Raw genomic sequence first — 24,304 nt, forward strand, 5'->3', positions numbered from 1 at the left:
AGTGTTAGAACTGATACTCTGTGTAAATTAATGGGCTCGCTCATATCTAATACAGATTTTTGCATTCAGAAATAAAACTGTTGCTTTTTTCTGGACACCGCATGCATTTTGTCTGTTTTTACCTTACCTGTTGTAGAAAAATGCATACTTTTTTATATTGTGAACATGCATAGAGTCCCCTGTGTCTCCTAGGGTCTTCTAATGTTGGTACTAGTAAAATTGCTGTAAGCTCCCTGCGCAACGCAGTTTTACAGGACCTACTTGAATCAGGCCTTTTGTCACATGTCAGTTCAGATACACTTCATCTAATAAAAGCAATTTTCCTTCATGGCTGTCTCTGTGTCCCTATCGTCATGAGGTTGAGAGCGACCATGCTGAGATGCTGTGGTGGTCCTGCCTGCGACCATGCTGCTGAGCTGCTGTGGTGGCCCCGTCCCTTCACTCTACATGCACAGTGTCAGTAACTCCTGACCACCTGACACTACTTGGGAACAGGCTGTAGGAAGAAGTGTCTACTGCCTGGCAGCCATGGAGGATGTATTGTGCATTGACATCATTGCATGGTTACAAACCTGCACACACATACTAAAGGTGGCCATACACTGGTCGATTTGCCAACAGATTCGACAAACAGATAGATCCCTCTCTGATTGAATCTGATCAGAGAGGGATTGTATGGCCACCTTTACTGCAAACAGATTGGGAATCGATTTCAGCCTGAAACCGATCACAATCTGTGGAGCTGCCGCTGCTGCCGCCCCCCCCCCCCCTTTTCCGGCCGGCGCGAGTCCCCTGCTCCCCGCTGTCTTCTTCTCTGCTCCGGGCTCCAGACTGTTCCTGCAGCTACTGAACTTCCTGCCCAGGGGAAGTTTAAACAGTAGAGGGCGCTCTACTGTTCAAACTTCCTGCCGGGACAGGAAGTTCTGTGTAGCAGCAGCCAGTCTGGAACCCAGAGCGGAAAGAAGTCAGCGGTGACAGCGGGGACTCGCGCCGGCCGGAACAGGTAATGTATACCCACTGTATTGCGTCGGTCGTTGGGCATTCGAACGCCGCTATCGATGCACTCCCGACCCGCCGGTGATCGAGAAAAATCTTCCGCATGGACGGATCAACGGGAACGATCGATTTCGGACGGAAATCGATCAATCTGTCAGCGGTGTGCGTGGCGATTTCACAGCCGATTTGATCACTGTGATCGAATCGCCCGTATATCGGCGGAAAAATAGTTAGATGTATGGGCTCCTTAAGATGTACTGTAAAAGTGGGAGGTCCATGGAGGCCCCATAAAGAAATGCGAGTAGGAGGAAGCAACAGGTAATAACAGAGGCTAAACATATGCAGCCTTAGGGCCTGTTTCCACTACACGCAGATTGGATGCAGAATGGATGCAGAAAAACTGACTCCAATGAATGCCTATGGGAAAATCTGCATCAGAAAAATCATGTTTAGTGGAAACAGGCCCATAGGCATTCATTGGAGTCAGTTTTTCTGCATCCAATCTGCGTGTAGTGGAAACAGGCCCTACTGTTTTAATTGTGTTGGTGGGGGAGGTACACTATGAGCCTGTGACTATCCTAAGGCCAGAAACCCACTAGGAAAGATTTTTTAATAGCTAGTGATTTGAAAAAAGCTCTTGCTAATGCAATGCTATGGGGGATTTTTGTAAAATCACATCGCTTAAGGGCCCGTTTCCACTATCGCGAATCCGCATGCGGGCAACGCATGCGGATTCGCACAGTCAGTACAAGTGGATGGGACTGTTTCCACTTGTGCGTTTCCCCGCACGTTTTTCTGTGCAGAAAAAATCTGCAGGGTAGGGGCCTCAGAATTCGCCTGCGTGTGGAATGCAGGCGAATCGCACGCAATGTATTTAATAGGGAAATCGCATGCGTTTTCCCCATGCGTTTTTTGCCGCGATTTCGCATGCGATTTCGCATAGGTACCCATGTTAATTCACACAGGCAGTGACATGGTTAAAATCGCATACAGCCTTACCTATGCGAAATCGCGGCAAAAAACGCATGCGGAATCGCACCCGCATGCGATTTGCCTGCGGTGATTCGTCGGCGATTTCGTAACGCTATAGTGGAAACGGGCCCTAAGTGGGATCACACCCATAGCATTACATTATCAAGAGTTTTCAAATCGCAAAGTGCTCAGAAAATTGCTCCTAGTGGGCTTCTGGCCTTATGCAGCACCAGTTACATTCATATTTATATAAATAAAAACAAGGAAGACCAACCAAGAGCCCCAATAGTGTAATATGTACTGGTAAATGGTTACTAGATAGAGTAAATATGAATACTCACAAACCAGGGTTTACCATTAGGCAACCACTGTAAAGGCAGGTGGGGAGATTTTCCTGACCCCACTCAGGGATAAGAAGTCGCTCTCTGTAGATGAGAAAAAGGGGGTTCAACTCTCCACCCAGGGTGGACTCAATATTATGCAGGAGAACAGAGGCGCCAAAAGGATAAAAGGAAGCTAAATGAGCTTAAAAACCAAATTCTTGGTAAATAGAGGAGGCAGTGGTGGACTTACCTCCTCCAAGTAGACACACAACGACTGTAGTAAAGACAGTCAATATATTTTATTTATGAACTCCAAATATGCAACGCGTTTCGCAGGTTTGATCCCGCTTCATCAGGCAATAACAACGGAGCAATAGCATATGTGGTCAGTAGAAGAGCCAGGCACATCTATTTATACAGCACAGTCAAAATCCCAGAACTGTTACCGTACTTTGTGTGTAACATCCTTTACATTACGGAATCTTATCAAGCTAGCTTGTCTCTAGAAAGCAACCTACTACTTGTAAGACCGACACCTCCCTCATCAGATGGGTTGGCAGGTGCTTTACTTCCCTGGAACTGGCATGCAGATTGTGAGCCAGACAATGTCAGCCTCTCTCAGACAGGTGGTTAGCTTGATGACAAATCACTTTAAAATAGCCCATAAAGCATTTCAATCAGAAATTGTGTACAGCTGTTATAAAGGTCCAGTGCTTGGACACATTTCCTTAGCCATGCAGTGAACAGCTGCTGCCATAGCAAAACATTTCCTTTATTCCTGAATCGGCATAGATTCGACCAGAAGAACATCAATCACCAGTGTTCTTTGTCACAGCCCTAGTACAGAACTCGCATCGCACAGCTATATTGCTTAAAAATCTTTAAGAGACAACTTATCCACTTACCTAATATAGGAAAGATTCTTATTCTCTTCAGCTAGCAACTGTTGGAACAGCACAAAACTTGCATATTTTTCCTACGTTATGCATAGTAATTAGCAACATATACTTATGACCTCAAGCATGCACATACCGTGTTTCCCCGACATCCCCTGAAAGTAAGGCCTAGCATATATTTCGAGCTTGCTTGAAATATAAGCCCTTCCCTAAAATAAGACCTACTGGTAGTGGCTGTGGCAGCAGCAGTCCTACCCCCCCCCCCCTTCCCCCACAGCCGCATTACCTCCCGCCGGCCCCCTCATCCAGAAAGACCAATCTCAGTACTCCACAGTTCCTCTGCCCGGGGGTAAATTTCAAAACGGAGATTAGCGGTGAACTGTAATGAAGGCAGCTAGAGTATTAGTATAACAGCACCGTGTATCACTGTAACAGCGTCTCCGTACACTTCCCATGATGTGCCTATGTCACTACCTGTATACGGAGGTGCTGTTACAGTGATACGGCGCTGTTATACTGATACTCTAGCTGCGTTCATTACAGGTCACCGCTAATCTGCGGTTTGGGTTATGCCCCTGGGCAGAGGAGCTGCGGAGTACTGGGATCGGTCTTTCTGGAGGAGGGGGCCGGCAGGAGGTAATGCGGGTACTGGCTATGCGTGAGGAAATATAAGACCTCCCCGAAAATAAAGACCTAGCACGTTTTTTAATGGAAAAATCAATATAAGACAGTGTCTTATTTTCGGGGAAACACGGGTACTTCAGCCCTTCTGCTGACCTGCAATTGTATACCCCAAGTATAAGGATGCCTCATGCTCAGCTCCAAGATTTCTTTACACTAAAGCAACTCCTATACCTTGGATTGACTGCCATTGTCCCAGTTGATTGGTATCAACTGGGACAATGGCAGCATGAGTGCCTATCTACTGAAATTCCCATCACAGCTGGGAGGAGTATTGGTGAAGGAAAACAAATAAATACAGTTTATTACAAAAAAAAGTCTGTGTGCACTCGACAATCAAGCTTGGAAGTTCAGATGTTACATACAGGGCAGCCATCAGGGGGGAAAACGGACACTGCAGTGAGGGGCCCAGGGCTTCTGGGGGCCCTGGGCCCCCCAAAAGTGATGGAAGGGCCGCATGTGCTGGCTGCGGGCCTGTGGCTCACTAACCAGCACACAGCGTTTCAGCACTGAGAGAAGAGTGACATCAGCGCTTGAACGTGGGAAGCAGATGAGTGAGCCCGCTACAGCGGACTTTATATACTGGGGCACCACCTACATCTGGCTACAGGCTACCTATACTGGGCCACCACCTATACTTGGCTTGTTAACTGGGGACTACCTGTATTTTGCTAGTATTTGGCTCCACCCACAACATGCCATGGTCACGCCCACTGTTTGCGGCATCAAGCTGTGCATGCCGCTTTCTTCAGTGTCGGAGCCATGCACATTTTTTTCCCCGCAGCGCACTTCTCGCACAGACACGGGGGTGGGGTTGCTAGTGGGCGGGCACAGCAACCAGTGGGTGGGCCAAGGAAGGGGGGCCCCAGACCTGATGATGTATGAGGGGCCCCAAAATTTATGATGGCAGCCCTGGTTACATAACCAATCCTTCAGACATACTCCCTCTGCACTCTACTCTGTGACCTAGCTGCTTTGACACCATCCCATTCTAGTCAACCATAAGCCACTGTCATTTGCCAGGAGAACCGGAGAGTTGTTGACACTCTCCCATCCACATTGCTGATGCATTGCTCCCATCGCAGGATCCACTGCAGGAGGGAGAGAGTAGCAGCTTTAGTGGTGCCCCCTCCCTTTGAGAACAGCAAGAGGAAGGAGGAGTGACATCCTGTGCCAAAGGTTTAGTGGCAGTGTTTTAACTAGGTTCTGACCTGATATTCCTCTTTGCTTTACATTTGGTAATATAATTAGCTGGTACACTCACACTGAACCTCAGAAGAGCCTTGCTGTTTGTGGCTCAGGAGTGCCCTGGAGAGAGCTTTTTCTGGCTCTACTGTATTGTCATTCATTAACATTAGGTTGTGTGTACAATCTAATGCTAGTAAGTGAGGCTCAGGCTGCCAAAATTCAAGCTGAAAACAGTGGGAGTTGGTTGGTTTTAAAAGAATACTTATTTGCATTGTTTCTCACTTCAACCAATAAGTGTGGTGGCAGTGTGACCTGGGAATAGAGGCAGGTTGGATGTGCTGTCATGTGGAAGGATAGTAAGGACCAACGCCACACTTCCGGTGCTGCCAATTATGTACCACTAGCATTCCTGGATTGAGTAGGAACAGCAGCAGAAAATTAGCACTGCAGCAGTATCATAAGCATGCCACTGTTTCTCTAGCTTTCATATTTCTTAACTATATACATCCTGCTTACTTTCCAAAAAATGAAAGTTATCAGGGTGAACACTGGTGTTCTTTAAGGGAAGTATTTAATAGGCTTTATCATCTCACCTCTTGCCACCTCTTAACCTCATGCATTTATTGTAGTTTCTCCCATCTGTGAGGAGGCATTGTAAGCACTAAAACGGTAATGGTCCAAATCAATAGCAGACAGTTTCAGTCATCTTGATCCAATCCACTTGAAGACATCTGCTGCACACAAAAGCATTCATCATGAAGCAGAACATGAATAATGCTGTGAGTGATGGAGCATTGGTTTTATGCTGTATCTCTTACTACATAACCACTGCACAAATGGCGGAGAGATTCTGAATAGACTTTTATCTTTCAAAAAGATATACAGAATAGATAAGCTGCCATTCAAAATGTTTCAGCTTACTGCAAAGTTCATCATTGCAGTATGACTTTGTTATCTAGGAAGAAAAAAGACAGGTGTCCATCATAAGGTCACCCTACTGAGCTTCACTGCACCGCAGGTAGGCGTAAACTTAAAGGGGAACTGAAGAGAGAGGTATATGGAGGCTGTCATGTTTATTTCCTTTTAATCAATACCAGTTACCTGGCGGCCCTGCTGGTCTATTTCTCTGCAGTAGTATCTGATTAAAACCAGAAACAAGCATGCAGCTAGTCTTGTCAGATCAGACTTATAAGTCTGAACCACTGAAACACCTGATCTGCTGCAAGCTTGTTCAGGGGCTATGGCTAATAGTATTAGAGGCAGAGGATCAGCAGGGCTGCCAGGAAACTGGTATTGTCTAAAAGGAAATAAACATGACAGCCTCCATATACCTCTCTCTTCAGTTCCCCTTTAAGTCCCAAGGACAGAAATGGTCTTTCTGACCAATAAACTGCATTGGTAACTTTGTTGGTGGTATTTTATTCTGTGAGAACTTTGCCCAGAAATAGCATAAATTTAGCTCTAGTTTGTGTAAAAGGCGCGCAGAAATACAGAATGAATCCAGTCTCACCTCAGAAAGTCCAGATGACTTGGATGGCAGTAATCAGAGCTCTGTAAGGCTTAGATATAAGTACATCCTTTTAGCACATTAGAACACATTAGTAGAACTCATCTTTGATATGCAGTTTGTTTTCTCATGGAAGTTGACCCAGATGAATGCAGGATCCAAGACTGTCATCTGGATCTTGGTTTCACCACTTAATGAGACACTGAATTTGAACAAGCGTACAGCATAGCAATTCAGACCTTTCAGATTCCAGCACCAGTAGGCTCTACAATTTGGCATCTTTTTTATGTATGTACAATGTCTGAGCTGTTCAGATTTCTACATCCCCTTATTGTTTATACAACTGTGTGTACTGTCTCTTGTACAGTGCCATAAAAGATGTTGGTGCTACATAAGGGCTTGTTCCCACTAGACCATTTTTTTGCATTGCATTCTGTGGTTCCTAAGGGCATGCATTTTTCAAAGACATCACTTTTCTGTGCATTGTATTGCATTTTACAATACCCTTCCACTGACTGCAAAACGCTGAGATGCATCAAAGTGTCTCATGCTGCAAGTTTACATATTGGTAAAAACACAATGCATAAGTGGGAACACTACAGTGGGAAATCATAAGCCCTTAAAGAAACTCTGAAGTCTCGTTTTTGACCTGCTTTTTCCTTATAATCCTGTTCAGCATGATTGCCCCACTAGATTCGCCGCATCCCCGCGGCAGATGAATGATTTATTGCTGACAAACAGCCCTGCAAAGCTCCTGAGCTTCGCAGGGCTTTTCTTCCTGGAGGGGCAGAGCTTTGAGCTGTAGCTCTGCCTCCTCCGCAGTCAATCTCCTCTGATCGCCGCTTCTCCCCGCCCCTCTCAGTCTTCCTTTCACTGAGAGGGGTGGAGAGGAGGCGGAGATCCCGGAGAATGATTACACAGCTCAAAGCTCAGCCTCTCCAGGGCAGCACAATCTACAACCAGCAAAGTCGTAGAACTTTGCTGGTCTATTACAAAGCAATAAACCATTTATCTGCCACAAGGATGCGGCAAATCTAGTGGGGCAATCATGCTGAACAGGATTATAAGGAAAAAGCTGGTTAAAAATAGCACTTCAGAGTCTCTTTAAAAGTTGCACAATGTAATAAAAAAATGTGATTATGGCAACGTGCTGCTAACACTGTTGGCATAGACAGGCTGATGCTGCCATGTGATCGGAAGCAGCAGATAATGTTGTAAAGTTAGCAACAAAAGTATATAATGTTATTGATTAGTGCTTTGTTTTATGTTACTTTGGCATTTATTCAATTCACTTTTTCTCCTAGGAGATAATATTTCATCTTCTGTTGTGAAAAAGTACTACCAAAATTTGAGTATTTTCTTGCTTGTTGGTGGCTTAAAAGGCATTTCATTGATAATCTGTGAGTAGGAGTTTGTGAATAAGGTGTGAATAGATGTTTTGACCTAGGAGAAAACTTTGGAGAAAAAGTCAATTGAATAAGTCTTTATGCGCATTTGATTGTAAGAACACTAACACGTTAAAATGCCTCAGTTCCCCAGGTTTTCCAGTTTGGGGAATCAAAATTGATCACTCTCATTGGGGGTCAAAATGGGGTGTAGGAAGAGTTGCTGTCAGGATAGTGAATTATCGGTGACTACAGGGTCATTCATGCACTCCCAGCAAGAACTCATTTCACAAAAAATAGGGACTGTCTTGGATTTGGTTAAAAAAAGTTCTTATTGCAGGTGTGTGCATGTGACTTCAAGCACAATACCTCTTATCCACTATCCACTTAGCAACCATTGCTCTAGTTAGATAGTACTAATAATTATTAGATAATACAGTCATTATGCCAGACTCACATTTCTTTATAAGGTTGGGAATTTATTCTAGGGTCCAACCAATGAAAGTATAATTCATCTCTAATGCTGTAAATACACGGTAAGTTTTTAATTATCAATCGAGCCGCTGATGGCTCGATTGATAATCGATCGATTCTGTGCTCGATACTGGCGGGTAGGACAAAAAAATAAACAAAGCGGAAGATAAGGAAGCGCCCGTGGGGACGAGCGGGAATCGATCTAAGTGCGCGGGGACGAGTGGGGACGCGCCATAATCGTGCCAGCGGCTCGATACACGGTACAGAAACGTACCGTGTATTCACAGCATAATGCTGTGAATACACGTTACGTTTTTTATTATCAAACCACTGATGGCTCGATTGATAATATCCAACATGACCGATGCCCCGCCGGATCGATTCCGCGCTCGATACCGGCGGGCAGGACAAAAGAATAAACGAAGTGGAAGATAAGGACGCACCCGCGGGGACAAACGGGAATCGATCCGCGTGCGGGGTCGAGCGGGGACGCGCAGTAATCGCACCAGCGGCTCAATACACGGTACAGAAACGTACTGTGTATTCACAGCATTAGTCATTGCTGCCAGACCCTCAGCTAATTCTTACCCAGAGCATTACTTAAAACTGATCAATTGAAGCCTTTCCTTATTTTGATGCAAAAGGTAAAGCGTACCTATATTCATCCTGCTTACTTACCTTTATTGGTAACTAAGCAGGGTGTATATAGGTTGAAAAGGTTGTGAGTGGAAGTGAGCCTTGAAGCGTTTCTGGGGTATGCCAAGAAATGAAAGGGGCAAAAGAGGTCTTCTGAAGATAACTGAAAAAGTAAACAATTTATAAATGTGGTAAAAAGCCAAACACATAAAAATGTCAAAAAACACCAAGTGGTGAAAAGACAATTCCATACCTGTATAAATCTGCCCCTTTGTTTCTCTCACAGAATCCCTCCCCCAGAGCTGCTGGGTGCTTCTTCACAAAGACAGTAAGAACTGCTTCCTCCACTCCTATTTCACTGCAAAAAAGATCTTATACTGTGAGTAAAAATATTTTATAAATGTTTATATAGTAAGTGAAGAGGTATCTATTAGCAGCGCTGGTTTGATGGAAAGTTGTAGTGCCGTTATAATGCTAATTATTTAACAATGATTTAACTAAATGGCCTGGGATAGTGCTGATTGGTTTAGCTAATGAGTCCATAACTGTAATGCTGGGAACACACGTTTCGTTTTTGCGGAAGAATCGTTCCCACAGATGCCTTCGATAGATAACTTCCGTCATGTCCGATTCTCTGCTCGATTGTTTTCCGCTCAATTTCTCATAGAAGTGAATGGAAAAAAGATAAAAACGAGCGGAAGATAAGAGAATCGATTGCAAAAACCGTATCGTCTGTTCCCAGCATAACTCTCCACAACTGTGTGTTTCTGTAGGTAGTGTGTCTGCCATCTTATCTTAGCCATAACAATGGCTTAAACACACTTTACTGACCTTATACAAGACCACCTAAAATATAACTTTTATTGTTACCTTAAAATATTTTATCTGATATTCATGATTGAATTCACATTAACCTAGTTGGGTTGTTTCAGAGAAGAAGTACAATTTAAGAAGGACTAATCTATGTTTGATAGTCAATTCTTATCTATCCCAATACTAGGCACTGAAGTTGTATGTGCTGAGTTACTTGTAAATAAAGAAAAACCCTCCACCTAAAACCTACATGTTTCGGCTCCTTAAAAAGAGAGCCGTCGTCAGGGCAACAGTACTAAAGTGCTTAGGGTGCAAAGTGCATAATAGAAAGTACACACAGCTATTTACAAATACATAATCATGAAAAACAAAGAAATGGGAGCTGTGCTCCCTAGCAAGGTCAGCAATCAAATGAGGCTGTCTCACAGCCTTACTTATATACCTTAAGGAGTGGGTGGGATCTAGTAGGTCATACCTCCCATTCTCAAAACACCCTCCTATTGGTTGCATTGATTGTCATTCATAAAAACTCTACAGGCATTGGTTAATTTACCTTTGGCATCTCTCCCATTTCTTTGTTTTTCATGATTATGTATTTGTAAATAGCTGTGTGTACTTTCTATTATGCACTTTGCACCCTAAGCACTTTAGTACTGTAGCCCTGACGACGGCTCTCTTTTTAAGGAGCCGAAACATGTCGGTTTTAGGTGGAGGGTTTTTCTTTATTTAGAAGTAACTCAGCACATACAACTTCAGTGCCTAGTATTGGGATAGATAAGAATTGACTATCAAACATAGATTAGTCCTTCTTAAATTGGACTTCTTCTCTGAAACAACCCAACTAGGTTAATGTGAATTCAATCATGAATATCAGATAAAATATTTTAAGGTAACAATAAAAGTTATATTTTAGGTGGTCTTGTATAAGGTCGGTAAAGTGTGTTTAATTAATAAATCAGATTTGTGTAAAGACCATAACAATGGCTGTCAGATGCTGAGCTAGGACCATGGTCCTGCTTCTTTTTCTATCAGCCCTATGCCTGAGTACACATGTTCCCGTCAATGGTTATTTGGTCTCAGGGAGAAGCCAAGAGATGGCTCTCCCTGCGCTAGGTAATCTAGGGGTATACAACATGTATATTCTCCTACAGATAACCTAATTTGTCCTTGTGTACATGAAATTCAGGGTCCGGCTATTGCCGTCACCTGAATTACAGCAATTGTACGGAAATTCCCCTGCACTGCTATAGATGTGATTAACATTATGGTCTATTGTGGCACCCAAATCAGGGGAGGTTAAGTATCCAATATATTGAATCCTTGGTGACCCCCAACATCGAAGTATGCCTGATCACAAAGTTAGTCGGCCTGCTCTGATATCTGCTGATCGCTGTCCCTCCCCCTTCCATAGCTACAGGATGCATTGCTAGCCTGAAGGCTAGGAATTCATCTGTATGGCATCAGTCCCAAAAACCTGCAGGAATATTTCTTGATACCTGATGGGCAACAATAATCACATGCGTGTACTTATCTTAATGTTCTCTGTTTTGCGGAAATAGATGTATGATTGCAGATCCTAGATTGTTATTTGACTGGGAGTGGTATTGGAAAGAAAAGGCTGTATACTACCCCACCGATGAAACTGTGGAGAGGTAGAATTAGAGGGTTTCACCATTCAGCACTAGCCCATTACAGGAGTTGTGTGTGTGTTTTGGTGGCGATGGGGCGTGTGTGTTGGGAGGGGGGATTTGAAGTTGAGCTCCAAATATACAGGTTAAAAGGCTGCACTATATGTATCAACTATTTCTATTTATAAACCATTGTTTAAACAGTATTTTCATTTTATATTTTGAAAAAGCATAATATGATTCACTGCATCTGAAAAAGACAGCAAATTCCAGGTGCCAAGTAGCCAGGCCTCCCTAAATATTACAGCTGATGTTGGCAGTTGGCACGCAGTGCACTTATACCACAGCAGAAAACCAACACATCTACTGATGTCTGCTGTCACACTTAGATGTTCATGTAAAGAACAGATTCCACTTTGCTGCCCATGCTGAGAGTTTGTAATTGTCTGGCAGATCCACAGGAGTGGTAGACAGGCAGTGGATGTAGCCTCTTTGCACAGTCTGAACCTTGAATCCTATCTAGTGCTGTAGATCTCTACTTCTGTGGACTTGGTGCTTAGACACTGTTCCTGTGCTGCTATCATCAGTGCTTCAGTACTGTCTTAAGTGTCCAACGCTTTCCAGTCGCTTCTAGGATGTCCCAGGGTCACAGGGTACACAAACACTTCTGAAATCAGGGAATAGATAAGACGTTTAGTAAGTCACCATGACTCTGTATGGAAGCTGAATAAGCATTAAAAGCAAGTTCTGAATCAGGATGATACCATTTAACGTAAGGGTTAACTTAATGCATATCTAAGGCGAGGCACACTCATTAATATTTACTTATCTGGGGCTTCTTCTAGAAGCCTCTAGAAGTCTGTGTGGTTGCTCGCCGCAGCTCTGCTGTGGTCCAGTGAGCAGCGGACTCCTCCGTAATAATCATCGATCCTCCGGGTTGGCAGCTTGTGCACATGCGCGCACACGCGCTGCTCACGGTCGCTCCCCCTGTGCTCGGGAGCATTATGCTCCTGCAGATTGCTCTGATCATTATGGAAGGATCAGCTGCTCACTGGACCACACCAGGAAGATGGATCCCAGCGACACCCCACGGTGAGTGCTCCCTGATTCATCTTCCTGGCAGAAGGTATGCGTCACGGCACACAACGGGTGTGAACAAGAGTTCAAGTGATTTAAGTACTTTGCTTGGGAGTCACCGGGAATCTTAAAGATCTGATCTGCCGTGACAGTCGTTATTGCCACGCATCACTAAGCGTCATCTGTGTAATTGCACGCCTGTTGCGTGATCACGGAAACAATTGCTCATCGCTCAAAAAAAATCACCGATCATCAAGAAAACTGGGGTAGTGGATACAGGCCTGTAAGTAAAGCTTAAAGGAATACTATCAATACCCAAGTGTTCTAAAATGACCATGTACAAATAATGTCTAAGTAGCTGTGTAAACATTTTCCTACTTTTCATGTTAAATATCAGAGGCAAAAGCTGTAATTTATTGAGGGTAGGATTTAGCTATATTGTGACAAATCAATTTCAGAAGGGGTGTCTGCTTCAATGCACAGCCAGATTTGCATATCAGACTACAGATAGCAAATATCAAACATATCAAACTCTGAAAGCAAAAACAGTATGAAAAGCTGTGACAATTAGTTACATTTCCTCTCTTCAGACACTTCAGTCAGAAACACAGGACACAGAAGCTGCAGCTGTTGGGAGCTTTCTCTCTGTCACACACAGGGCTCGATTCACAAAGCGGTGCTAACTCAGTTAGAGACTTTAGGTGTGATAACCATTGCACCACGCTGGTGAAAAGCCAATTTAGGCATGCTAAGTTTAGGCGTGATAAGTTTAGACATGATAAGTTTAGATAAGTTTAGATCGCGCGTGAAGTCCCGCACGCAAAGCTGCGCCATTAAACTCTATGCGAAGTGCACCAGACTTTGCTAGCGCAAAACTTTTGATCAGCTGTGCATTGCGGTTCTAACCCAGTTGGTGTTTAAGCTTATCACGCCTAAACTTATCACACCTAAACTTATCATGCCTAAACTTATCACACCTAAACTTATCACACCTAAACGTATCATGCCTAAACTGAGTTTAGGCGTGATAAAGGGCTTTTCACCAGCGTGCTAACTGTTAGCACCGCTTTGTGAATCAGGCCCACAGATAAGGCTTGATTCACAAAGCGGTGCTAACAGTTAGCACCCTGGTGAGAAACCCCTTATCACGCCTAAACTCAGTTTAGGCGTGATAAGTTTAGGCATGATAAGTTTAGGCGTGATAAGTTTAGGCGTGATAAGTTTAGGCGTGATAAGTTTAAGCACCAACTGGGTTAGCACAGCTGATCAAAAGTTTTGTGCTAGCAAAGTCTGGTGCACTTCGCATAGAGTTTAATGGCGCTGCTTTGCGTGCGGGACTTTGCGCGCGATCTAAACTTATCACGCCTAAACTTATCATGCCTAAACTGGCTTTTCACCAGCGTGGTGCAATGGTTATCACACCTAAAGTATCTAACTGGGTTAGCACCGCTTTGTGAATCGAGTCCATAGAGTTAACTAATCAAGTGTGAGGGAAATTTCCCCTCTCCTCATGGCTCAGTCAGCCGTCAGTTTTGGCGTCAGTAAACTTTGAAAGTATTTTGATAACAGTAAACAGAGAGGTTGCTACTAAAATGTATACACCAGTACATAGCAGCACTTCCCAAACAATTCCTGTGTCAACTGAAAAAAATATGTGAATCGATAGTATTCCTTTAATGTGTGTGCCTCACCTCAGAATTCCTTTAAAAGAAAAAGAGTATGATTTTGGCTAATCAGCCTTTTTTTTAGATTCAAATCCTGTATGCTGACAAGATGTTAGAACAGACTGATTAGTCGAAAGCTTACTTTTTTTCTTTTAAGTTATCCAACAAATGGTATCATCCTGATTCAAAACTTCTTGCTTTTACTGATAGCTTACATGGCACAATACGTAACGAATAAACAACATTAAGAACAGCACTCACGGAAGTGAGACAGCTCAGTCTTCATTTTTTTTCATATTTTTTTAAGGTATGAAAACATCTGGCAGCATCTGTACTAACAACTAATTGCTGATTTCTGAACTTAACTTTATATAAACCTAAACTTTGTTGTGGAAATTAAGCATACAAATTAATTATTTTCTAGTCAGTTAAACTTTTTCAGTGTAGCATAAAATAATCCTTTGTTATAAGATCACATGCACAGAGTCTCCAAACTTTGTAATTAATATGGTGTCTTTCTGTGTGATATAATATATACACACAACGCCTATTAGTCCCATCAAGGTCCCAAATGTATGTTCAAAAATTATGCCCATTAGCCTTCATTCAAAAGGACCATATACACAGAAGAAAAGAAAAGTCTATCTGGGCCTACAGTTTAATAACAATATACAAGTACTCAGATCACTGATGAAGAAAATAGTCTTTATTCAATGCAACTAATTCAATTAAAAACAATTATAACATCTCGGTCTCTCGGGTTATGCCAATTGTAATCAGCATTTTACTCCCGCCGTATAAATAATATTCAATAAAATCAACAATGATCTATAATCAATCACTGGTCAGATCAGATGCCACTACATAATTATGCTAACAAAAAGTGCATCATCACCATAAATATAAAGTATCTAGTGCCACAATATGGTCCTACAAAAAAAGGGGGGGGGGGAAGAGCTGTGTGCATGCCCACGTCCACACAAAGCGTGCGGGCGTGCGCATACACACATATATGTGCAAATAGCTAATGTGCAAAATAACAACTGTGCAAAAATCCCATGTGTACCAATGAAGTTAAACACACATATATAACAATATACAAAATGCAAAATGCAAAGGACAACCAAATGACAAACCAATGTGTGATATAATTTCTAGAAAATGGTAGATTTTGAGATATGTATTAAAGTAAAATAAAAAAAAAATAAAAAAGATAAGACTGTCTGTAGCAGTCAGGTTCAGACTAATTTCCAGTTGTCAGTTTTCAGGGAAGATGTGCACTGACAGGGGCACCCAAACATGATGACAGAGTTTGGATTTTACATTTACTTCCCTTAAAAATGCATAGACAACTTGATGTAGACAGAAATAGCATCTTGTTTTTCACAAATCTCCCTTTTTTTGAACTACACAAATATGTCCTGTTGGTTAGTCTGTAGCCTACCGTGCAGGTGCCCTATATAAGTAGTTCATGGACAACATGTTTAGCCACATTTAGGTTATCATTCATTTAATTTTTAATTTCATTGACGTGAAAAAGAAAAACTGAATAGACACATTTAAATCTGTAACAATGAAAGCCTACATGCTACAGAATAATAATAAGCTACACAATTATTACCTTTTAACAGTGCTGACTGATGTTATGTTACCCCATACACACCACACTGTGAATCCTGGTTACTAGTTCTGCACAATGGTTATGCTTTACCCGATGTGACATGAGGATATAATTACGAGTATGTACAGTGCTAAGCATAGAAATAACAATGCTGTGTTCTTTTTCTTTTTTCTGCCTGAAAAAGTTAAACATACCTGATGCACGTGACAGGCTCTCTTCAGTCGGCCCTAGTCAGATACAGACATAATGGGGTTGATTCACTAAGGGAAATAGCACGAGTAACTTCCTGTTAATCGCGCTATTTCATCAGCGTGCCTTAATTGCACACTACATGCGCTATTGGCCATGGGGTTGATTATACGCGACCAATAGAGTGCGTAGCGCAAAATTAAGGCACACTAATGAAATAGTGCGAGTAATAGGAGTAACGCCAACCTCTTTCCTACAGAGAACATCTTCTGAGTGCAGAATAGAGATAATACCTGTAGTTCATATATTTTGGCTTAGAACTGCCTCTGACTATGTGAAAGCTGTATAATTCAGGTCAGACAATACAACATTACCTAGTTTTGTAGCTGATACACAGAAAATAAAACTGTGGGATTCTAAAAAAGATCATTTTTAGGAGTAAGAGGGTAGATACATGGTTTATCTCATTCGTTTATTTTCACCTTGGGTTTACTTTAAAATGAACCTCCGGACTAAAAATCGACTCAGCAGCACTGAAAAGGCTTGGTGTTTCTTTAACAGATTCACAGCATCAGAACTTTGTTTCTCTTATACAAGCCTCATTTTTAGCTGCACAGAAGAAAACTGCCCGGGCTTTTTTCCCCTGATGCTGTGCAAAGCATGATGGGATTTCTGATGTTGTTGCTCTCGTTCTGCTGTTTTGGTGCAATTTTTTTTTTTTACATTTTGAATTTGACATTTGAAGCCTAGCGTGTGCAGCTGGGAGGGGTGATCAGGACACAGGGCGGTTGGAACTGTGTCTCCTGCTCCCTGTCACCTCCTTTCAACCAAAAAGATGGCTGCCCCCATGACAAAGATGGCAGCCCCCATGAATCACAAACATTTGCCTGTTCTTTTAAAACAGGGCGGGTAAGAGATTATATTACCAATCTATTCTAATTAACATAACTAATGTAACTTGATGACAGTATGTTGGTTTAGGCTGAAGTTCCCCTTTAAGTGATATTCCACTTCCGTCAAATCTGTCATATACAAGGTATAGCATTTTTTTTTATAAAGGTGTAATTTCACTTTATGTTCACATAGATGGTTCAGCTGCTCAGCTGACACGTTATTCTTGCTGAACAAATGCTGATGATTGCCTTCTATGCTGACAATGTGAGAGATGGTGCACAATGGTAGTAAAAAACAGTGCTTGTTTGGTGTTTGCCAACTAAATACTGCAGCATGTTTGGGAAGCTTCTTGGCTCTTGTCCTGCTAGACCAGTGTTTCTTAACATTTTATTGGCATGTACACCATTTAAAACCCTGTACTCACCAAGTACACTCTAGCATAGTAAACATTATCACAAGTACCCCTTGAAAAATACAGTGGCTTGCATAAGTATTCGGCCCCCTTGAAGTTTTCCACATTTTGTCACATTACTGCCACAAACATGAATCAATTTTATTGGAATTCCACATGAAAGACCAATACAAAGTGTTGTACACGTGAGAAGTGGAACGAAAATCATACATGATTCCAAACATTTTTTACAAATCAATAACTGCAAAGTGGGGTGTGCATAATTATTCAGCCCTCTTTGGTCTGAGTGCAGTCAATTGGTCAGATGAGACCGAAACGGATCTTTTTGGCCAAAATGCAAAACGCTATGTGTGGCGGAAAACTAACACTGCACATCACTCTGAACACCCCATCCCCACTGTCAAATATGGTGGCGGCAGCATCATGCTCTGGAGGTGCTTCTCTTCAATAGGGACAGGGAAGCTGGTCAGAGTTGATGGGAAGATGGATGGAGCCAAATAAAGGGCAATCTTGGAAGAAAACCTCTTGGAGTCTGCAAAAGACTTGAGACTGGGGCGGAGGTTCACCTTCCAGCAGGACAACGACCCTAAACATAAAGCCAGGGCAACAATGGAATGGTTTAAAACAAAACATATCCATGTGTTAGAATGGCCCAGTCAAAGTCCAGATCTAAATCCAATCGAAAATATTTGGCAAGATCTGAAAACTGCTGTTCACAAACGCTGTCCATCTAATCTGACTGAGCTGGAGCTGTTTTGCAAAGATGAATGGGCAAGGATTTCAGTCTCTAGATGTGCAAAGCTGGTAGAGACATACCCTAAAAGACTGTCAGCTGTAATTGCAGCAAAAGGTGGTTCTACAAAGTATTGACTCAGGGGGCTGAATAATTACGCACAACCCACTTTGCAGTTATTTATTTGTAAAAAATGTTTGGAATAATGTATGATTTTCGTTCCACTTCTCACGTGTACACCACTTTGTATTGGTCTTTCATGTGGAATTCCAATAAAATTGATTCATGTTTGTGGCAGTAATATGACAAAATGTGGAAAACTTCAAGGGGCCGAATACTTTTGCAAGCCACTGTATATATTTAAATCGTAGTACATAATAATTGTTCTAAACCATTTTCAAGCATTTACTATTGCTTCTAATTAGCTAAATCACTCATTTGGTGGTGTTTAAATAAGATTTATCATTTTCTACAACTCTAAATTTGTTATATTTGGTTAAGTATATCAAGCCTGAGTACCCCCTGGAACCATTATTATTATTATTATTATTATTGATTTATATAACCCAGCATCTTATGTGGCGTTGTACAATAGCATACAAGGTATAACAATACAAAGTATACAATACAACAGTTGCTACAAGACAAGAGGGTGTAACCGCTAAAGCAGTGAACAATTTAACTACGTATTTTACAAGGGGGGATGTATGTACACCCATTACACAGCATTGTGAGACAAAAGGGAAGAGAGCCCTGGCCAAAAGGCCCTACAGTCTAAACGTTTAAGGTATAGGATAGTAGGTATGGGAAGCTGTGTATGGGGTGGTATAAGTGGTGGTTAGTGGGCAAGGTGTCCTAGGTAGGAGAGTAGGCTTGCCTGAAGAGGTGAGTTTTCAGATTGTGCCTACAAATAGTAAGTGTGGATGAGTGGCGGATGTGTTGAGGGAGAGTGTTCCAGAGGAGGGGAGAGGATCGAGAGAAGTCTTCTAAGCGGGATTGGGAGGAGGTGATCAGGGAAGAAGACAGAAGGATATCATTAGCAGAGTGGAGATTGTGTGTAGGATGGTATCTGGAAATAAGTTGATTAAGATAGGAAGGAGCTATGTTGTGGAGAACTTTGTAGGCGAGAGTAAGGATTTTAAATTGTATCTGGCAGTGAAGGGACTGACAAAGGGGCACTGGGCTGGAGAAGGTCTTCAGTAAAGAGACTGGGCTGGAGAAGCGGGAGGAGAGGAGGATGAGTCGTGCAGCACAGTTCATGATAGACTTTAGCGGGGCTAAATGGTTGGCAGAGAGACCGCAGAGCAGACAGTTGCAATAGTCTAGTCGGGAAATAATCAGGGCATGCACCAAAAGTTTGGTGGTGTCCTGTGTTAGAAAAGGGCGGATGCGGGATATGTTTTTTAGGTGGCGGCGACAAGAGAAGGATAGTTTGTCAATATGTGGTTTGAATGAGAGACTTGAGTCCAAAATTACACCTAGACAGCGAGCCTGGGGGACAGATGTTATGGAAGTGCCATCAACAGAAATAGTGATGTCTGGCAGGGGCACTGAGTTGTGAGGTGGGAAGACTACTATTTCAGTCTTGTCCATATTGAGTTTTAAAAAACGGGAGGACAGGAAGGAGGCAATTGCATTGAGACAGTCTAGGACACGAGCTGTTAAAGTGTCCAAGTCAGGTGCTGAAATGTAGATCTGGGTATCGTCAGCGTATAGGTGATATTGGAAACCAAAGGAGCTGAAGCCAAGCAGGAGCTTGGAACCATCAGAAGTACCCCATGGGGTACGAATACCACAAGTTGAGAACCTAGGCCCTAGACTACTATCAACTTGTACAGCACTGTGCCATAAGAACACACACACCGAACTCAGGCTAAGTTCTGCAAACTGGCTTCCTTGTTATTTAGCCCTTATTTTTCTCCTATTCAGAGGTAGTCTGGCCAGTGGGCTACACAACATGCAACTGATTGCAATTTAGCAGTATAGATCCACCACTTTAGTATTTTCAGCTCAATTTATATTGTTAAATTTTGATGGTAACTAGCTGTTATGTAGGGTTTTTATTTCTGCGTGATGTAAAAGAAAGCTGTCATTTCTCATCAGTTAGATCAACATTTTTGATGTGCCTGTTTTTGTCCTGTTGAATGCAATTCCTTGAAACAGATAAAAGGTTATCGACCATCTTCAAGGGAAACAATTGATATTTGCGTAACTCAGTCAATATGACTGAATCATACTGTTAGTGATCAAAACTATTGGTTATAGGTGTTTTTCATGCATGATTTTTTCACAGTCAAAGACAAGTTGGATAAAACAAGAAAAGAAAGGGACACACGATCACAGCCAATTAGATACTTGGGACAATTAGATACCAGCCAGTTAGATACTTATGTTTGGATAGTTTACTGGTTAAGGATTTAGTACTTATTCTGTAAAGAGACCTTGGGCAAGACTCCATAACACTGCTACTGTCTACTGAGTGTGCTTTATAGTGGCTAGGAGAAAAAGGTGTGTTAGATACTTACCTCAGTAGAAGGGATCCTCTGGATGATCCTGAGGCTTCTCAGATCCTCATCTACAAGACAACACACATAACATTTATATCACGATATAGATGTTCTGCGTCTTGTCTTCTTTGTGTTGTCAGAATCTCATATTAATGCAGAGAAATGATCATCCCCCTAGCCCAGACTGTGTACAAATGTTTAAATTGTGGCAGAACAGAGACTTTCATTTGCTTCATAGATGTTTTGATGAGTTTTTAATTTAATGTGTGAAGGAATGCAGAAGAAGATAATCATTTCCTATAAGCAAACGTGTGTGAGTGTGTTTGTGTGTGTGTGTGTTTGTGCGTGTGTGTTTGTGTTGGTTTGTGTGTGTGTGTGTGTTTGTACGTGTGTGTTTGTGTGTATTTGTGTGTGTGTGTGTGTGTGTGTGTGTGTGTGTGTGTTTGTGTGTGTGTGTGTTTGTGTGTGCGTGTGTGTGTTTGTGTGTGTGTGCTTGTGTGTGTGTGTGTGTGTTGGTATGTGTGTGTGTGTGTGTGTGTGTGTGTGTGTGTTTGTGTGTGTGTGTGTGTGTGTGTTTGTGTGTGTGTGTGTGTGTGTGTGTGTGTGTTTGTGTGTGTGTTTGTGTGTGTGCTTGTGTGTGTGTGTGTGTGTTGGTATGTGTGTGTGTGTGTGTGTGTGTGTGTGTTTGTGTGTGTGTGTGTTGGTATGTGTGTGTGTGTGTGTGTGTGTGTGTGTGTGTTTGTGTGTGTGTGTGTTTGTGTGTGTGTGTGTGTGTGTTTGTGTGTGTTTGTGTGTGTGTGTGTTTGTGTGTGTGTTTGTGTGTGTGCTTGTGTGTGTGTGTGTGTGTGTGTGTGTGCTTGTGTGTGTGTGTGTGTGTTTGTGTGTGTTTGTGAAAGAAAGTTACGGTAGATACTTAGTTCTTACCTCAGTAAGAGGGATCTGCTGGATGATCCTGAGGCTTCTTTGAACCCCATCCACCGCACCGATGCTCGTCAGGGCCCTCTTCTTCTTCCGTCTGTGTGTGAGCGCAGCTACACTGCGCAGGCAGAAGCACAATGCCACTCACGCATGAGCTGCTCCTTGCTACTGCACAGGCACAGGCCGTGTTTGCACCAGTGCAGTGTGTCTGGGCTCGTATATGAACGAGAGCATATTTCACAGGCTTTATCCAATATGATCAGAGGGTCCCAGTGCTGGATCCGTGCCTCACTTTACTGAGGTAGGTATCTAACGTTTATATTTTCTTCTCACAGGTATGCTTTAACCTTTTCGGGACCATGTGCATTAGATTCTACGCCGCACTTGTGGCTGTTCTAGCCTGATGCGGCGTAGAATCTACGCCGGCCCGCAATTTCCGCTCCCGACGCGATCGTGCGCACCCGGAGGGGGAGATTAAGCTGTCATATGACAGCCGACATCTTCCCCGAGTGATCAGCAGCCATCGCGTATGGCTGCTGATCACACGATCACTACGATCGCCGTCGGATCGTAGTGATCTGTTTGACAGCTGCGGCGGCAGGGGGGGGGGGGAAGAAGAGGATCCACTCACCTCCCTGGCGTTCCAGCGACGATCGGCTCCCCCCTCCGCTCTGGCCGGCATCTCCGCTTCATCTGACGTCAGCGCCGGGTCCCGGCTTGATGACGTCATCAAGCCGCGACCCGGAACTGCTCGTCAGATGAAGCGGAGATGCCGGCCGGAGAAGAGGGTCCCGTGCGGCTCATCGCTGGAGCCTGGAAGGTAAGTTAAGGCTGCTGGCAGAAGGGGGGGCCCAGGCCACCAAGGAGGGACACAATGCCAGGCAGCCACACACGGGATCCGGCCGCCTGACCCCCCCAAACGTGCGCACCCCCTTCCCGCGCAAAATGCCTGGTCCTTAAGGGGGGGTAGGTGGCCGGTCCCGAAAAGGTTAAGCAGGAAAAGATGCATATACATGCACACTGCTTGGGGGCCTAGTGCTATACAGACTCCTCACTTTGTTATAGCATGTTGCTATGTAGAGGGCAGGAAGGATGACGCATGGTGTTTGACGGAGTGGCTTGCAGTGGGAGGGGTATGGAGGAGGCACTCAGGGTATACTGTCATTTAAAGATCTGTCATTTAAGGCCCATACACACGTCGGATTTTTGTGAACGCCGGGCGGATCGCTCAAACTCAGTCTTATCACGCGAACGACAGTCTGTACACACGCCCGATTTAGCGGGCGAACGACTGAACGACGGGACGTTCAAACGGCCCGTCGTTCACGAAAATCCGACGTGTGTATGGGCCTTTAAAGACACTTTTATGCACAAGATCAGTTCTAAAAATATATTTATCCTATGCAAGGTATCTTCTACAGCATCAATTCATTTTCTCTCTTGTATTATCTAACACGGTGTCACACACTACTGTCAACATACAGATAGCAACTAGGGGAAGAATCTTCCCATCTATTTGTGAATTGCAGCCGTGAAAGAAAGTAAAAGCAAATACAAGAACAGGAAAATGTTCTCTTTCATGGAAACTTTACAGTAGTTTCTTAAAATAAGTACTTACTGAAAATACACTGTGGTTTCCTTGTCAATCCCAATAAAAATTACTTTTTCTCTAAAAATGCTCACTCATATAGATATTATAAATGGCATAAATTACGTGGTAGCTTTATTGTTTCCTACTATTGTAATTTAATTGTTGTAGAATGAAAATTAGTATAATCTTATTTAATTACTGTTATCACTTCATCATATACAAAACATCTGTAAAACAGAAAGTGGTATTATTTTGTTTCTTCTAAAACCAAATGTTGCAGTAAAGTCTGGACCCAATTATTCCCATTTTCAGAGATCCGATCTGATTACTCCAAGGAAAGGAAACTTCCTTCTAGCTGATGTTGACATCAGCCTGTTAGAACTTCATATATCTTCATAGACAAATAAAACAAGAAGTAAAAAAAAAAGTAAAAGTAGATGTTGTGTAAGTGCTAGCATTCCAAACTACTTTGCTGTTCATTCAATAGAGAGCTTTTTGATTTTATGGGCACAGTACTCAAAATCTGGTGATAACTGGGCACCCTGTGTAGCTACTCTCCAAAGCTCTAAACAGCCATAGACAGAGGCGCTCACACGCTTTATGGACCTGAAACCAGTTTTATATGCTCCTTTACTGCCTGATGAAGCGGGACTGTTGACCGCGAAACGCGTTGCGATTTTATGGAGTTGTGAATAAATTGTATATATTTTTACTCTGCATTTGAGTATATGTCCACTACCAGAGGGAGGTAAGTCCACCTCGACTTCCCTCTTTTTATCATTTTTAGAACACTGTTTTACTCTGCTTGGTGCCTCTGTTCGTACACATTACTGCACAAACAGCCATACAGTTCCATTCATTGCACTGATGTGGGTTTAAAATTAAAGCACACCTTAACCCCCGAAAAATCCCCCAAGATTTAGCCATACTGTACCTTGCAGCCCCTCAGTATCTAAGTGGCCCCTCAGTTCCTTTGTCTTTCCCTCCATTGTGCTGCCATCGCCCCCTCTCTAAAAGCTCTGATCTGGCTGGGCCACAGCTATGGCACATGCTTTGTCCCATCCATGTGCCTCATTGATTTTGCTTCAGAGCGCTTGTGCACAACAGCTCTTCCTTACTGACTAGCATCTTCTTGCTGAACTCTTCTTCATCTGACAACCTGCTCTGTTGATAAACCATTTTTAAAAGAATAATGTAAA

The 24,304-nt window shown here is 42.9% G+C and overlaps 1 protein-coding gene across 5 annotated transcripts in view; it reads left to right on the top strand.

The window, feature by feature from the left end:
- SOBP (sine oculis binding protein homolog) overlaps positions 1 to 24,304 on the top strand; it is a 252,958-nt gene that overhangs the window by 18,919 nt on the left and 209,735 nt on the right. For 3 of the 5 annotated variants that reach the window (XM_068231249.1, XM_068231253.1, XM_068231251.1), the window contains exon 2: positions 9,345 to 9,437. The exons of the other annotated variants lie outside the window; for them this stretch is intronic. In XM_068231249.1, the coding sequence (XP_068087350.1) occupies positions 9,345 to 9,437 (93 nt within the window). The remainder of the gene's footprint in view (positions 1 to 9,344; positions 9,438 to 24,304) is intronic. 5 annotated transcript variants of the gene reach the window in all.

This window comes from Hyperolius riggenbachi, chromosome 4 (assembly GCF_040937935.1).
Source record: "Hyperolius riggenbachi isolate aHypRig1 chromosome 4, aHypRig1.pri, whole genome shotgun sequence".
Taxonomy (NCBI): Eukaryota; Metazoa; Chordata; class Amphibia; order Anura; family Hyperoliidae; genus Hyperolius; species Hyperolius riggenbachi.